At 38.8% G+C, this 16547-nt stretch overlaps 2 protein-coding genes across 2 annotated transcripts; both read right to left on the bottom strand.

Annotated features, from left to right (window-relative positions):
• Nucleotides 1-7699: 7699 nt before the first annotated feature.
• Nucleotides 7700-8644, bottom strand: LOC102425024 (olfactory receptor 502-like). The gene has a single exon (XM_006089665.1). It carries the CDS (start codon nucleotides 8642-8644, stop codon nucleotides 7700-7702), a length of 945 nt encoding a protein of 314 aa, XP_006089727.1.
• A 6706-nt stretch (nucleotides 8645-15350) lies between these two features.
• LOC102424706 (olfactory receptor 502) lies at nucleotides 15351-16295 on the bottom strand. Its single transcript, XM_006089664.1, has one exon. The coding sequence runs from the start codon at nucleotides 16293-16295 to the stop codon at nucleotides 15351-15353; it is 945 nt and encodes a 314-aa protein (XP_006089726.1).
• Between the last annotated feature and the right edge of the window lie 252 nt (nucleotides 16296-16547).

The following is a 16547-nucleotide window of genomic DNA, read 5'->3' as shown; positions in this document are numbered from 1 at the left end:
GTCTTTTCATTTTGTTGATGGATTCCTTTGCAGTGCAAAAGCTTTCTAGTGTGATGTAGTCCAATTTTTTAAATTTTTTTATTTGTTTTCCTTGCTCAAGGAGATATATCAGAAAAAAATATTGCTACAAGAAATCTCTGAGATCTTACTGCCTACATTTTCTTCTAGGATATTTATGATTTAGAGACTTAAATTTAAGTTTTTAACCCATTTTGAGATTATGTTTGTTTATGCTGTAAAGGAGGTGGTCTAGTTTCAATTTTTTGCATGTATCTATCCAATTTTCCCAACCCCATTTATTGAATAGATTGTCTTTACCCCATCATATCTTCTTGTCTTTTTTTGTTAAAATATTAATTGACCATAAAGGCATGGGTTTATTTCTGGACTCTATATTCTGTTTCATTGATGTATATGCCTGGTTTTTTTTTAATGTATTTTCATTTATTTCAGAGAAGAAGGGAGAGGGAGAGAGAGATAGAAACATCAATGATGAGAGAGAATCATTGATTGGCTGCCTTCTGCACGCCCCCCCCCCCCCCTAGGGATTGAGCCCACAACCCAGGCATGTGCCCTTGACTGGAATCGAATCTGAGACCCTTCAGTCCGCAGGCCAATGCTCGATCCACTGAGCCAAACCAATTAGGGCTATATATGCCTGTTTTTATGCCAGTATCATGCTCTTTTCACTACTGTGGCCTTGTAGTGTAGTTTGATATGCAGATATTTTGTTGAGGTTTTTTGTCTCTATATTCATCAGAGATATTGGCCTATTATTTTCATGTTTTATAATGTATTTGTCTGATTTTGGTACTAAGGTAATGCTGGCTTCACAAAATGAGCTTGGGAGCCATCCACCCTCTTCAATTTTTGGAACACTTTAAAAAGCATAGATATTAATGCTTCTTTGGATGTTTGGTAAAGTGTACCTGTGAAGCCATCTGGTTTAGGACTTTTCTTTGTCTTTTATTGGTTGGGAATTTTAAAATTACTGATTTGATATTATTAGTTGATATTTGTCCTTTCAGATTTTATTTTTCTACCTGATTCAGCCTTGGAGAATTATATATTTCTAGGATTTCCTTCATTTTCTCCAGGTTGTGTAATTTGTTGGGATATCATTGTTCAATGTATTTTTTTTAATAATCTGTACTAGAAGCCTGGTGCACAAAATTCTTGCATTGGAGGGGGGGTGTCCCTCAGCCCAGCCTGCACCCTCTCCAATCTGAGACCCCGAGGGGGATGTCCGACTGCTGGTTTAGGCCTGATCCTGCCTAAACCGGCAGTCGGACATCCCTCTCACAATCCAGGACTGCTGGCTCCCAACCACTTGCCTGCCTGCCTGCCTGATCACCCCCTAACCATTCCCCTGCCAGCCTGATATACACCTAACTGCTCCCCTGTAGGCCCAATTGCCCCCAACTGCCCTCTCCTGCTGGCCCGATCACCCCCAACTGCCCTCCCCTGCTGGCCTGGTCGCCCCCAACTGGCCTCCCCTGCTGTCCAGGTCATTCCTAACTGCCCTCTGCTGCAGGCCTGGTCCCCCCAACTGCCCTCCTCTGCTGGCCTGGTCACCACTAACTGCCCTCCCCTGCTGGCCTGACCATCCACAACTGCCCTCACCTGCTGGCCATCTTGTGGTGGCAATCTTGTGACCACATGGAGTGGCCATCTTATGCGAGGCATGATGGGTCAATTTGCATATTACCTCTTTATTATATAGGACTAGGGGCCCGGTGCACAAAAAATTTGTGCACTTGGGGAGGGGTTTTCCTCAGCCCCAGCTTGCCCCCCAATCAATACTGGGAGCCCTAGGGGATGTCCTACTACCTGCTCCCTGCTCCCCTTGGGGAGCGGGCCTAAGCCACAGTCTGGCCTCCCTTTGTGGAAGGCGACCGGGCTGATCAGGGGAAGGCAACAGCCCCATCACCCCGCTGCTGCAGCCACTGCCAGTCACCGCAGCCACCAAGGTGTTTTCATCAACACGGACTCCAGTCCCTTTACCATGAAAAAATGACAACTTTCTTTAGGCATTTTCAAGAAGTGTCTTTCATAGGATATGACATTTCTTTCTTTCTTTATCCTCACCTGGGGATATGTTTCCATTGATTTTTAGAGAATGTGGAAAAGAAAGGGAAAGACAGAGAGAAACATCAAAGTGAGAGGAACACTTTGATTGGTTGCCTCCTGCATGAGCCCTGACCTGGGCCGGAGCCAGGGAGGAACGTCCAACCTAGGTACATGCCCTTGGTCAGAATTGAACCCAGAATCTGCGTTGGGCAGGCCGAGGCATTATCCACTGAGCCAAACTGGCTAGGACAGGATATGACATTTCTTAACCCTCCAGCAGCAGACCTTCATTTTTTTCTCCAGGAGTGTGGTAAAAAAAACCCTAGATCACTTTTTGGACTCTTATTACCCAAGTTACTAAGAATATTACCAGTGGCATACAGAGAGCTTAACCAATCAGAGGTCAGAAAAGGTGTTTCCTCTGTAGTTCACACCAATTGCTGGTTTGGCCCCTGCCCAGGCCTAACGCCTCTGGCGAGTCATTAGCCCTGGGCCAGGGCACCCTCAGCTCCAAGCCACCGTGGCCATCAAGGATCGCTGGCTCGCTGCGCCCGGGTTCGGGCGCCACCACCATCAAGGATCACTGGCTGGCTCCTCCCTGGCCCAGGCCTAAAGCCTCTGGCCCAGGCATTAGGCCTGGGCCGGGGCACCCCCAGGTCCCTGCCACCGCAGCCATCAACGATCCCTGGCTGGCTCCTCCCTGACACAGGCCTAAAGCCTCAGGCCGAGGTTTTAGGCCTGGGCATCTCGCCGCCGCGGAAGATCGCTGCTGGCTGGCTCCTCCCCGGCCCAAGCCTAAAGCCTCTGCTCGAGGCTTTAGGCCTGGGCCGGGGCACCCCCAGCTCCCGCCGCAGCCGATCGCTGGCTGGCTGCTCCCTGACCCAGGCCTAAAGCCTCAGGCCGAGGTTTTAGGCCTGGGCCAGGGCACCCCCAGCTCGCCGCTGCCGCCGGCCGCCGCGGAAGATCGCTGGCTGGCTCCTCCCCGGCCCAAGCCTAAAGCCTCTGCTCGAGGCTTTAGGCCTGGGCCGGGGCACCCCCAGCTCCCGCCGCAGCTGATCGCTGGCTGGCTCCTCAACGCCCCAAGCTAAAGCCGCCGCCGCCGCCACGGAAGATCGCTGGCTGGCTCCTCACCGCCCAAGCCTAAAGCCGGCCGCCATCTTGGCTGACAGTTAATTTGCATAAGGATATGCTGATTAGCCAATGGGAAGGGTAGCGGTGGTACGCCAATTACCATGTTTGTCTTTTATTAGTGTAGATATTTCTGTGGTGTTGATCATCACTTTTCTGTCATTTCTGATTTTATTTATTTGGGCCCTGTCTATCTTGTTATTGAAGAAAGAGTCTGGCTAAAGCAGCGGTTCTCAACCTGTGGGTCGCGACCCCTTTGGTGGTTGAACTACCCATTCACAGGGGTCGCCTAAGACCATCCTGCATATCAGATATTTACATTACGGTTCATAACAGTAGCAACATTACAGTTATGACGTAGCAACGAAAATAATTTTATGGTTGGGTCACAACATGAGGAACTATATTTAAAGGGCCAGAAGGTTGAGAACCACTGGGCTAAAGGTTTATCAATTTTATCCAGAAAAGTAGCTCTTGATTACAGTAACTTTTTTCTGTTGTTATTTCAGACTCAAATTTTTTATTTTTACTCTTTTATTATTTCTCTCCCTCTACTCAATCTGGGTCTTGTTTGTTGTTGTTTTTCTAGTTCCTTTAAATGTAAGTTTAGGTTGTTTATTTAATATTTTTTCTTTCTTGAGGTAGATCTGTATTGCTATGAATTTCTCTCTTAGAATTATTTTGCCTGTGTCTCATAGATGTTTGGGTCATTGTGGTTTCATTTTCACTTGTCTCAAGGTATTTCTTTATTTCTTCCTTGATCTCACTGCTAACCCATCATTGGGTAGTGGCTTGTTGCTTATCCTCCACCTGTGTGAATACTTTTCAGGTTTCTTCTTGTAAGTGATTTCTAGTTTCATACCAATGTGATTGGAGAAGGTGCATGAAATGATTTTAATCTTAAATTTATTGAAACTTATTTTGTAGCCTAACATATGTTCTATCCTGGAAAATAAACCATGTGCACTGGAAAAGAATGTATATTCTGCTGCTTTGGTGTGAAATGTTCTAAAAATGTCAATTTAATTCATCTGGCCTAATGTGTCATTTAAGACTGCTGTTTCCTTGTTGATTTTCCTGTCTGGATGATATGCCCACTGATGCCAATGGTATTAAAGTCTCCAGTGATGTTATTACTGTTGATCTCTCCCTTTATGTCTGACAAAATTTGCTTTATATATTTAAGTGCTCCTGTATTAGGTGCATAAATGTTTATAAGGGTTATATCATCTTGTTGGATTGCTTCAGCTATCATTATGTAATGTCCTTCTTCATATCTTATTATAGCATTTTTAGTCTATTTTGTATGATATAAGTATTGGTACCCCAATTTCTTTGTTGGTTACATTTGCTTGAAATATTTTTTTCATCTCTTTACTTTAAGTCTATGTGTGCCCTTTGATCTGAAGTGGTTCTCTTGTAGGCAACATATGTATGGGTCTTGTTTTATTCTCAGAGAATTCCTCATTCTATCCCTTGACAGACTATGTATCTAAAAGAAGACAAAGTATTAAGAAGATATTTGTGACTTTGAGATTTTGCTTAACCTTTATGTGCCTGTTACATCCTCTGTAAAATACAGATAAGAACAAACTTCATAGTGGTATTTTGATAATTTAATGGCTTAATACTTGTAGATAGCAGTACCTGTAATGTAGTAAACAATCTCATATTGTTAGCTTCTCTTGCTAATACTCTCAGTGCTGCCACTGCTATCCTTACTAATATTTGACCCCCAGATTTTCAAACTCTCTAACCATGCAAATATATGAAAAATACATTATTTAACATAACATGTTTACAAATCTTTTAATAACTATGCTGGGATTCTAGTTGCCAATCTGAGTTAATCAGTGTGGAGGCAAGGCCTTAATTATGGTGAGCATGAGTTTGTGTAATGGCCTATCAAATTTGTAGCAAGATCTGACACAAACATTTGATCACTTGAATCACAGTGAAACATTCAACATATCAGTGGCCAGGATTCAAAGCCAGCAGAACTGGTGGTTCATGACACAGCAAAGCTTCATTCAGCCATCCATTCATGCATTAATTGTTTTATTCATTTCAACTAGGCATTTATGCTGCTATGAAAATAGATGCATAGGGAGAGAAAAAGACATTTTTGCTGTCTCTATGAAGCTTCCAACATTGTGGAGAAAACGAATATTGAATTATAAATGCACAGAATATTCTGAAGAAAATACGCAGGGTTCTACAGAGGGATAACAGGTTTACTTAATTTACAGGTGGACTGAAACCTCAAGAAGACTTTCCAAAGGATAGAAAGCAGTGTTTAGGTTGGTACTTATGGTATAGTTTCATTAGGCATTACCGAGGTGAAGAGGAAAATGTATTTCAGGCAGAGCGATCGCATATGAGATGGTCCTGATGTGATAAAGAACACAGACATGATTAAGTATTGACAGAAAACCAATAATTGATTACTAGAGTTTACTAATATGTGTTTGGCGATCAAGGGAAGAGTGGTAAGACGGGAAAAAGAAACATGGGTCATGCTCAGGACTTTGTAGGCCAATGTTCAGAATTGTTGTCTTTATTCTAACATCTTTAGGGGATATAAACAAAGAAATTAATTTATTTAAATTTATGGTTATGATTTATGTATGGCAAATGATGGGAAGAGAATAAGAGCTGGAAGAAAAAAAGCAGTTAGGTTTGTATTAGTATTCTCTAGAGAAATAAAACCAATAGGAGATAGATAGAGAGATAGAGCCATTGAGAGGTAGAAATTTTAAGGAATTGGTATAGACAATTGTGGAACTGGCAGTTCCAAAATCCAAAGGCAGTCCTGCAGATAAAATTTTAGTAAGAATTGATGTCACAGTGTTGAGTTTTAAGACAACCAAGAAACAGAACCCATCCTTTTCAGGGACCTTGTTTGTGTTGTTGTTATTTTGTTTGTTTTTGTCATATCAACTGATTGGATGAAGGCCACCCACATTATGGAGATTAGCCTCCTTTATTCAAAGTCTACTGATTTAAATGTCAATCACATCTACAAAATACCTACTTAGCAAAATCTACACTGGTGTTTGACCAAACTGGTCACCAGAGCCCAGCCAACTTCACACATAAAATCAGCTATCCCATGGGTACTATCTATATATCTATATATCTATATATCTATATATCTATATCTATATCTGTACATACATACATATAAGGCTAATTTGCAAATTGTTCGCTTGGGAGTTCCACTGGGAGAGCGGGAGTTTGATCGCTTGTTATGATGGGTGCTGACCACCAGGGGGCGACACGGAACATGGCAGGTGACCAGCAGCAGCCGCGGGTGCTGAGAGAGCAAGGTAAGGAGGAGGCTTGAAGGCCAGACCTAGGGACCCGACCCTGCATGAATTTTGTGCACAGGCCTCTAGTTGTGAAATAAATGTATAAGCTGGTAGCTTGGAGTAGAAGTGCTGACAATGAAAATGAAGAGAAATAGTGAATAAATATTGGGCTCAGAATGTATAAGACTTTGTCATCTAATGTAGACAGACATGAGAAGGGAATGAAGGAAATTACTGTCAGGTTTCAGAATCAGTAAATTGATTGGATAATATGAAACATTGGAGGAAAATAAGTTGGGATGGAAAGAGATAATTACATAATTTTAGACAGTTAATGCTAAGGATTCAATAGACAAAAATATGTTTATCTAAAATACTGAGTAGAAGCCAGGGAAAGAGAAATACATGTGGTAGTCATTTTGTATATAGAGGTAAATTAAGCTTCACAGAAAATACAATGGAGTTCCCTCAAGCTTCCTTAACACGATGCAAATCTGATCATGAACAAGTCACTCCAAGATTTTGTTCACTCAGTCTATGAAAATATCAGGATCCCTGCTCCTTCCCACAGAGAATCACTGTTTTGACCTGACAGAAGAATTCACAGGGTAATCAGGGGCATCTCATCCTGTTCTATAATGAGGTCCCCTGTAACTAGACTGGAGCCAGAGATCAGGAACACAGGTCACAATTTATGACTCCACAGAGCACTTCCCCAGCTGATAACCTTCCTCCAAGAAGAATGTCATCAGTATTTTTGCTGTCTGGTTGCACTTGGTCTTTTCTAATCATAATGTACTCAGTTATAACTATAATTATCATGTTTATTTTAGGATAAGCTTCTGTAGAAAGTAGACACAGTCTTAAAGGTTTGGAGGTACAATAATCATGACAGAAAACAACTTTTGAAAAAATGAATAATATTTAAGGGGATTTTAAGTATATGAAATATTTTTATGTTAAAAAATTTGTGTTAATAATTATAAATTTAGGCTAATTTTGTTAGAAGTAACTGATAATGGGCCTCTAATACTATTTGATATCAGAAAATCTACCCCCTTTCTTCACACAATAGCTCCACACTGGCTAATGACATATGGATGAATATATCTTGACCACAGACACTCAATTTCCTTTTATTATATTTATGACATATTATCATATCAAATGCCACAAAATAGCAGGCTTCACTAAGAAAATATTATCTTGTGAAGCACTCTCTTCAGAGCCCCCTTAATGTCATTGTTCCGGAGGCTGTAGATGATGGGGTTCAGCATGGGGATCACCACCGTGTAGAACACAGATACCACCTTGTTCTGTTCGGTTGAGTAAATGGACTTGGGCATCATATATATGAATGTGATGGTCCCATAGAACAAGGTGACTGCTGTGAGGTGGGATGAGCAGGTGGAGAAGGCCTTGTGACGCCCCTCTTTGGAGCGCATCTTCAGGATGGTTATGAGAATGTACATGTAGGAAACAATTATGACAAACACTGTGAACACAATGATGGAACCAGATGTAAATGAGGGGACAACTGCAGGGATACTGCTCTCAGAACAGGAGAGTTCAACTAGAGGAGCAAAATCACAGAAAAAATGATTGACTCGATTTGGTCCACAGAAGAATAAAAAATAGTAGCAAATAGCAAAGGAGGAAGCATTGAGAAAACCACCCACATAAGCCACTATGAGGAACTGGACACAGACTTGTGTGGTCATTTTGGTTGAATAAAGAAGTGGGCTGCAGATTGCCACAAAGCGATCATATGCCATGATAGCCAGAAGGAAGCACTCCACTGTCCCAAAGAATGCAGTTGAACCAAGCTGGGTGCAACATCCATGATAGGAGATGGGATTTCTCTCCACCAGGAAATTTACAAGCATATTGGGTGTGACAGAAGTTGAAAATCCTATGTCTGCAGAAGCCAACTGGCTCAGAAAAAAATACATAGGATGATGGAGCTGAGAAGAGATTCTGATAAGAATGATTGTGCTGAGGTTGCCAGATACAGTCACGAGGTAGATACACAGAATGATCATGAAGAGGATGACTTTAAGGATGGGGTCATCAGTTAAGCCCAGTAGAATGAAGCCTGTCACTGCCGTGTGGTTTCCATCCCACAGGGAATCCATGAGATAATGTTGCTGCTACCAAAGGAACCAGTGATGAAAGATTATTTTAAAGAAGATTGAATTCAATGGTTTATATTTTCATTAATACACATGGGAGTTATTAGAAACAAAATAATTATTCATGCTAAGTTAGGAGGTTTTTTAAGAGTCCAGAGCTACATGCAGTGAATCTTGCATATTTTTAAGATTGTTTTTAACAGAAGCATTAAAGAACCCACTTCAAATAATGTAGATCTTTTTCTCTTTATATTATCAATTTATAAAATGTACTTAAAGTGGCTTTAAATTTAAACATTAAAAACATAAGACTTATGAGAGTAGCAAATGGGAATTGTCAGTATGAAAGAGAAGTAGATAAATGTAGGATTATATAATGGAAACGTAATAGCTGTTTTTGAAGGTTTACTGAATGGTAAGCAGTGTGAAAATTTTAGATATATAGTTCTATATTAATTTTCCTGAAATAATATTGAGGACTTACATTTATAGATGAAGAAACTGATTTGATATTGCAAAGTGACTCAGCAAGTTTATATAGCAAGTGATGGAATCAAGTTGTGAATCTCAGGCAGTTTGAAGCCAGTCCACTTCTTTTATAACTACACTGTAAATGAAATTAATACTCATAATGAAGTTGAGTCTCTCAGAAATGGATGGGTAACAAATTACCCCTTTTACAGCTACTGTGTAAAAGAGGTGCAGAGTTAATCAGAAAGATTACAGTTTCTGTCAATAAAACAAGATCATTTTTTAAAAGGAGAATTATAATTTTTAATAGGGCAATGAAGAAATAGAAATTTCACATTGAGATTACAAAGGAAGATACCTATTATAAATTTATTATATCTATCATTTACAATTAAACTATTATTATATCAAGTAGTTTAAAATATTAACCTAGCCCTAGCTGGTTTGGCTCAGTGGATAAAGCGTCAGCCTGTGGACTGAAGGGTCCTGGGTTCAATTCTGGTCAGGGGCATATGCCTGGTTGTGGGCTCGATCCCCAGTAGGGGACATGAAGGAGGCAGCCAATCAATGATTCTCTCTTATCATTGATGTTTCTGTCTCTCTCCCTCCCTCTTCCTTACTCTCTGAATCAATAAAAAAGTATATAAAATATATATCAACCTAAATATTGTATAAATTTACTTAAGTAAATCAAATAATTTCCTAATATCACAATGTTTTATAATTAGAGTATTACAAAATGAAATAAATTTAGTTTCAAAATAGTAAGCAGCTGAATAAAGTTACAGCCTAAAATGTTCAGAAGTTTACCCAGTTTCACCCAGCTCATGGCCAGATTGAACCCTGTCTCCAAGTTTTTGTCTGTTAAATCTCAACTTGGTCAAAAGTGTCTGGTTGCCTGTAAGCTAAAGCATTCAGAACAATGATCAAAGGAAGATTTTGGATATTTATAAACATTAAGACTCCAAAGCATCTCAAGCCAATGAATTAATTAGCATATGGTTGAGTGTCAAGTTTAGATAGTGGGAAAGATCATGTGAATTTCTGGTCTTATGGGTGGATAAATGAGGAGTCACAGTATCCTAAATTATATTTCTTTATACCCACTAAGTCAGCGGTTCTCAACCTGTGGTCGCCAACCTGTGGGTTGTGACCCCTTTGGGGGTCGAACGACCCTTTCACAAGGGTCACCTAAGAACATCAGAAAACACATATATAATTACATATTGTTTTTGTGATTAATCACTATGCTTTAATTATGTTCAATTTGTAACAATGAAAATACATCCTGCATATCAGATATTTACATTACGATTCATAACAGTAGCAAAATTACAGTTGTGAAGTAGCAATGAAAATAATCTTATGGTTAGGGGTCACCACAACATGAGGAACTGTATTAAAGGGTCGCGGCATCAGGAAGGTTGAGAAGGACTGCACTAAGTAGACTGTAGAAATTTGGGTTAATTCAGCTAAGGTTACTTGCTAGCTGACTGCTGGATTACATCTGCCATGTTTCTCCACCAGGCCTTGTGGGTGCAACTTTAGAGAATAAATGGCAATCATAGATTCCTCACAAAAGCCAAATCTTACCTGTTGACATAGGAATTCATTCATCTTACAGAAATGAATTAAACTCACTGATGTTATATAGTAGGCATGTTTTTATTATTGTTTGCCTTAGGGAATAAACCTCTGAAGATTCTGGAGATTCAAATGTGAATTCAAAAGCACCAGGCATCATTATCACATTCTCAAGTGAGTATTAAGCAGTTCACTTCACACAAACACGACTATTCTTTAATGGGTCTGTCAATTTCCCACAGTGGCCGCACTAACCTTCATTCCCACCAACAGTACTTGAGGGTTCCCTTTTGTCCACATCCTCACCAACATTTGTTGTTTGTTCATTTATGGATGATAGTCATTCTGACAAGTGTAGTGATATATTGTTGTAGTTTTAATTTGCATTTCTCTGATGATTAGTGACATTGAGCATCTTTTCATATGTCTGAAGCCACCTTCACATGTCCTCTTTGGAGAAGAGTCTATACAGGTCCTTTCCCCATTTTTTGTTTACTTCCTCTATTTTTTATTGGTTAACCCCTTGGTATTTGCAAACTAGTCTTTTAAAATATATCTTTATTATCGAGAGTATTACAGATGTCCTGATTTTTCCCCCCATTACCTCTCCCCTCCCACCCAGTTCCCAACCCACCCTAGGCCTTCACCACCCTATTGTTTGTGTCCATAGGTAATGCATGTATGCATGTTCTTTGGCTAATCTCTTCCCACCCCCAACCCTCTCTGAGATTCGTCAGTCTATTCCATGTTTCCATGCTTCTGGTCCTATTTTGTTCATCAGTTTATTTTGTTCATTAGATTCCTTATTCATTTATTTGGATTTTTAGATTCAATTGTTGATAGGTATGTATATAGTGCCATTTTATTCATATTTTTTAATCTTATTTTTTTCTCCTTTTTTTCTTCTTAAAGAGTACCCTTCAACATTTCATGTAGTACTGGTGATGAACTCCTTTAGCTTTTTCTTATCTGTGAAGCTCTTTATTTGACCTTCAATTCTAAATGATAGCTTTGCTGGGTAGAGTAATCTTAGTTATAGTTCCTTGCTAGTCATCACTTTGAATATTTCTTGCCACTCCCTTCTGGCCTGCAAAGTTTCTGTTGAGAAATCAGCTGACAATTGTATGGGTGCTCCGTTGGAGGTAACTAACTGCTTTTCTCTTGCTGCTTTTAAGATTCTCTCTCTGTCTTTAACCTTTTGTATTTTAATTATGATATGTCTTGGTGTAGGCCTCTTTGGGTTCATCTTGTTTGGGACTTTCTGTGCTTCCTAGATTTATAAGTCTATTTCTTTCACCAGGTAGGGGAAATTTTCTCATTATTTCTTCAAATAAGTTTTCAATATCTTTGCCCATTTTTTCATTGGATTGTTTGGTGTGGGATTGTTTGTTTGTTTTTTGGTTTTGTTTTTTGTGTGTATGTGTGTGTTGAGTTGTATAAGTTCTTTATAAATTTTGTATATTAACCCCCTATCAGATGTATCATTGGCAAATATGTTTTCCATTCAGTGGGTCGTCTTTTCATTTTGTTGATGGATTCCTTTGCTGTGCAAAAGCTTTTTAGTGTGATGTACTCCCATTTGTTTATTTTTTCTTTTGTTTTCCTTGCTCAAGGAGATATATCAGAAAAAAATGTTGCTGTAAGAAATCTTCAAAATCTTACTGTCTACATTCTTTTCTAGGATATTTATGGTTTTGAGACTTACATTTAAGGTTTTAATCTTGAGATTATGCTTGTTTATGATGTAATGCATTCATCTGATTTTGGTATCAGGGTAATACTGGCCTCATAAAATGTGTTTGGGAGTCATCCATCTTCTTCAATTTTTTTGAACACTTTGAAAAGCATAGGTATTAATGCTTCTTTGGATGTTTGGTAAAATGTACCTGTGAAGCCATCTGGTTTAGGACTTTTCTTTGTATTTCCTTTGTTGAGAATTTTTAAATTACTGATTTGATATTATTAGTAGATATTTATCTTTTCAGATTTTATTGTTCTATGTCAGTGGTTCTCAACCTGTGGGTCGCGACCCCTTCGAGGGTCGAATGACCCTTTCACATGGGTCGCCTAAGACCATCGGAAAACACATATATAATTACATATTGTTTAATTATGATTAATCACTATGCTTTAATTATGTTCAATTTGTAACAATGAAAATGCATCCTGCATATCAGATATTTAATACATTATGATTCTTAACAGTAACAAAATTACAGTTATGAAGTAGCAACGAAAATAATTTCATGGTTGGGGGTCACCACAACATGAGGAACTGTATTAAGGGGTCACGGCTTTAGGAAGGTTGAGAACCACTGTTCTATGTGATTCAGCCTTGGAGGATTATATGTTTCTAGGATTTCCTCCAGGTTGTCCAATTTGTGGGGATATAATTGTTCGAAGTATTTTTTTGTAATCTTTGTGTTTCTATGGTATCTGTTGGTCATCACTTCTCTGTCATATCTGATTTTATTTATTTGGACCCTGCCTCTCTTTTTATTGAAGAATCTGTCTAAAAGTAAATCAGTTTTACTTCTCCAGAAAAGTAGCTCCTGGTTCTAATAATTTTTTTCTATTGTTATTTTAAACCCAATTTTTTAAATTTTTTCTCTAATCTTTATTATTTCCTTCCTCCCACTCAATCTGGGCTTTGTTTGTTGTTGTTTTTGTAGTTTCTTTAGATGTTAGTTTAGATTGTTTATTTAATATTTTTCTTTCTTGAGGCAGACCTGTATTGCTATGAATTTCCCTCTCAGAATTGCTTTGCAGATGTCTCATAGATATTTGGATCATTGTGGTTTCATTTTCATTTGTCTCGAGGTATTTCTTTATTTCTTCCTTGATCTCACTGTTAACCCATTCATTGTTTAGTGGCATGTTACTTATCCTCCACCTGTGTAAATATTTTTCAGGTTTCTTCTTATAAGTTGATTTCTAGTTTTATGCCATTGTTATTCAAGAAGGTGCATGCTATGAGTTCAATCTTAAATTTATTGAAACTCGTTTTGTAGCCTAACATATGATCTATCCTGGAATATACTATATGCACTGGAAAAGAATGTATATTCTGCTTCTTTGGGGTGAAATGTTCTAAAATTGTCAGTTAAATTCATCTGGACTAATATGTCATTTAAAACTGCTGTTTCCTTGTTGATTTTCCTGTATGGATGATATACCCAATGATGCCAATGGTGTTAAAGTCTCCTACTGTTGATCTCTGTCTTTAGGTCTGTCAAAAATTGCTTTATGTATATATAGGTGCTCCTGTATTGGATGCATCAATGTTTATAAGGGTTATATCATCTTGTTGGATTGCTCCATATATCGTTATTGTAATGTCCTTCTTTGTATCTTATTATAGCTTTTGTTTTAAAGTCTATTTTGTCTGATAAAAAGTATTGGTACCCCAGTTTCTTTCTGCTTCCATTTGCATGAAATAGCTTTTTTCATCCCTTTACTTTGTCTGTGTGTGTCCTTCAATCTAAAATGGGTCTCTTGTAGGCAGCATATGTATGGGTCTTATTTTATTCTCAAAGGGGTTCTCATATTGTCCCTTGACAGACTATATATTTAAAAGAAGACAAATTATTAAGAGAATATTTGTGACTTTGAATTTTGTTTAACCTTTATGTGTTATAGTTACATACTCTGTAAAATACAGTAAAAACAAGCTTCATAGTGGTATTCTGATAATTAATTGCTTTAACCTGTAGATCTCTGAGAGCAGTACCTGGAATGTAGTAAACAATCTCATATTGTTAGCTTCTCTTGCTAATACTCTCAATGCTGCCACTACTACCCTTACTATTTGACTTCTAGATTTTCAAACTCTCTAACCATGCAAATATATGAAAAAGACATTTTTAACATAACGTGTCTACAAATCTTTTAATAACTGTGCTGGGATTCTAGTTGCCAATCTGAGTTAATCAGTGTGGAGGCAAGGTCTTAATTATGGTGAGCATGAGTTTGTGTAATGGCCTATCAAATTTGTAGCAAGATCTGACACAAACATCCGGTCACTTGAATCACAGTGAAACATTCAACATATCAGTGGCCAGGATTCAAAGCCAGCAGAACCGGTGGTTCATGACACAGCAAAGCTTCATTCAGCCATCCATTCATGCATTAATTGTTTTATTCATTTCAACTAGGCATTTATGCTGCTATAAAAATAGATGCATAGGGAGAGAAAAAGACATTTTTGTTGTCTCTATGAAGCTTCCAACATTGTGGAGAAAACGAATACTGAATATTGAATTACAAGTGCACAGAATATTCTGAAGAAAATACACGGGGTTCTACAGAGGGATAACAGGTGTACTCAGTTATAACTATAATTACCACATTTATTTTAGGATATTTGTAAAAATGAATTATACTTGAGGGGATTTTAAGTATATGAAGTATTTTTATGTTAAGAAAGCTGTGTTCATAAATATAAATTTAGGTTAATTTTATTAGAGGTGACTGACTGTGGGCCTCTGATACTATTTGATATCAGAAAATACACCCCCCCCCCAATTTTCATAAAAAGAACTCCACAGTGGCTAATTACATACGAATTAATATATTTTTACCACGGACACTCAATTTCCTTTTATTATATTTATGGTATGTTATCATATCTAAGCTCATAAAATAGCAGGCTTCACTAAGAAAATATTATCTTGTGAAGCACTCTCTTCAGAGCCCCCTTAATGTCATTGTTCCGGAGGCTGTAGATGATGGGGTTCAGCATGGGGATCACCACTGTGTAGAACACAGATACCACCTTGTTCTGTTCGGTTGAGTAAATGGACTTGGGCATCACATATGTGAATGTGAGGGTCCCATAGAACAGGGTGACCGCAGTGAGGTGGGATGAGCAGGTTGAGAAGGCCTTGCGGCGCCCCTCTTTGGAGCGCATCTTCAGGATGGTGATGAGGATATACATGTAGGAGACAATTATGACAAACACTGTGAACACAATGACGGAGCCACATGTGAATGAGGGGACAATTGCAGGGATACTGCTATCAGAGCAGGAGAGTTCAACTAGAGGAGCAAAATCACAGAAAAAATGATTGACTCGATTTGGTCCACAGAAGAATAAAAAATAGACGGAAATAGTGAAAGAGCAAGCATTGACAAAACCAGCTATGTAAGCCACTATGAGGAACTGGATACAGACTTGTGTGGTCATTTTGGTTGAATAAAGAAGTGGGCTGCAGATTGCCACAAAGCGATCATATGCCATGATAGCTAGAAGGAAGCACTCCACTGTCCCAAAGAAGGCAGCTGAACCAAGCTGGGTGCAACATCCATGATAGGAGATGGGAATTCCCTCCACCAGGAAGTTTTCAAGCATATTGGGTGTGACAGTAGTTGAAATAGCTATGTCTGCAGAAGCCAGGTGGCTCAGAAAAAAATACATAGGATGATGGAGCTGAAAAGAGATTCTGATAAGAATGATTGTGCCGAGGTTGCCAGATACAGTCACCAGGTAGATACACAGGATGATCATGAAGAGGATGACTTTAAGGATGGGGTCATCAGTTAAGCCCAGTAGAATGAAGCCTGTCACTGCTGTGTGGTTTGCATCCCCCAGGGAATCCATGAGATAATGTTGCTGCTACCAAAGGAACCAGTGATGAAAGATTATGTTAAAGAAGTTTGAATTTAATGGTTTATGTTCTTCAATACAAATAGGAGTTATTGTAAACAAAATAATTATTCAAGCTAAGTTTAGACTTTTTTTGAGAGTCCACAGCTATCTGCAGTGAATCTTGTGTATTTTAAAAATTGTTTTTAGCAGAAACACTCGATGTGGGAAACCGCTTATTGTCTTCACTAGCTGAGAAGCGTAGAC

Source organism: Myotis lucifugus, unplaced genomic scaffold, assembly GCF_000147115.1.
Source record: "Myotis lucifugus unplaced genomic scaffold, Myoluc2.0 scaffold_61, whole genome shotgun sequence".
NCBI classification, from domain to species: Eukaryota; Metazoa; Chordata; class Mammalia; order Chiroptera; family Vespertilionidae; genus Myotis; species Myotis lucifugus.
The sequence above is the reverse complement of the archived record's forward strand: the minus strand, read 5'-3'. Positions and strand labels throughout refer to the sequence as shown.

What these genes read in the sequence shown, in the direction of transcription:
- LOC102425024 (XM_006089665.1), bottom strand. Translation starts at nt 8,644, where the DNA reads ATGGATTCCCTGTGGGATGGAAACCACACGGCAGTGACAGGCTTCATT.
- LOC102424706 (XM_006089664.1), bottom strand. Translation starts at nt 16,295, where the DNA reads ATGGATTCCCTGGGGGATGCAAACCACACAGCAGTGACAGGCTTCATT.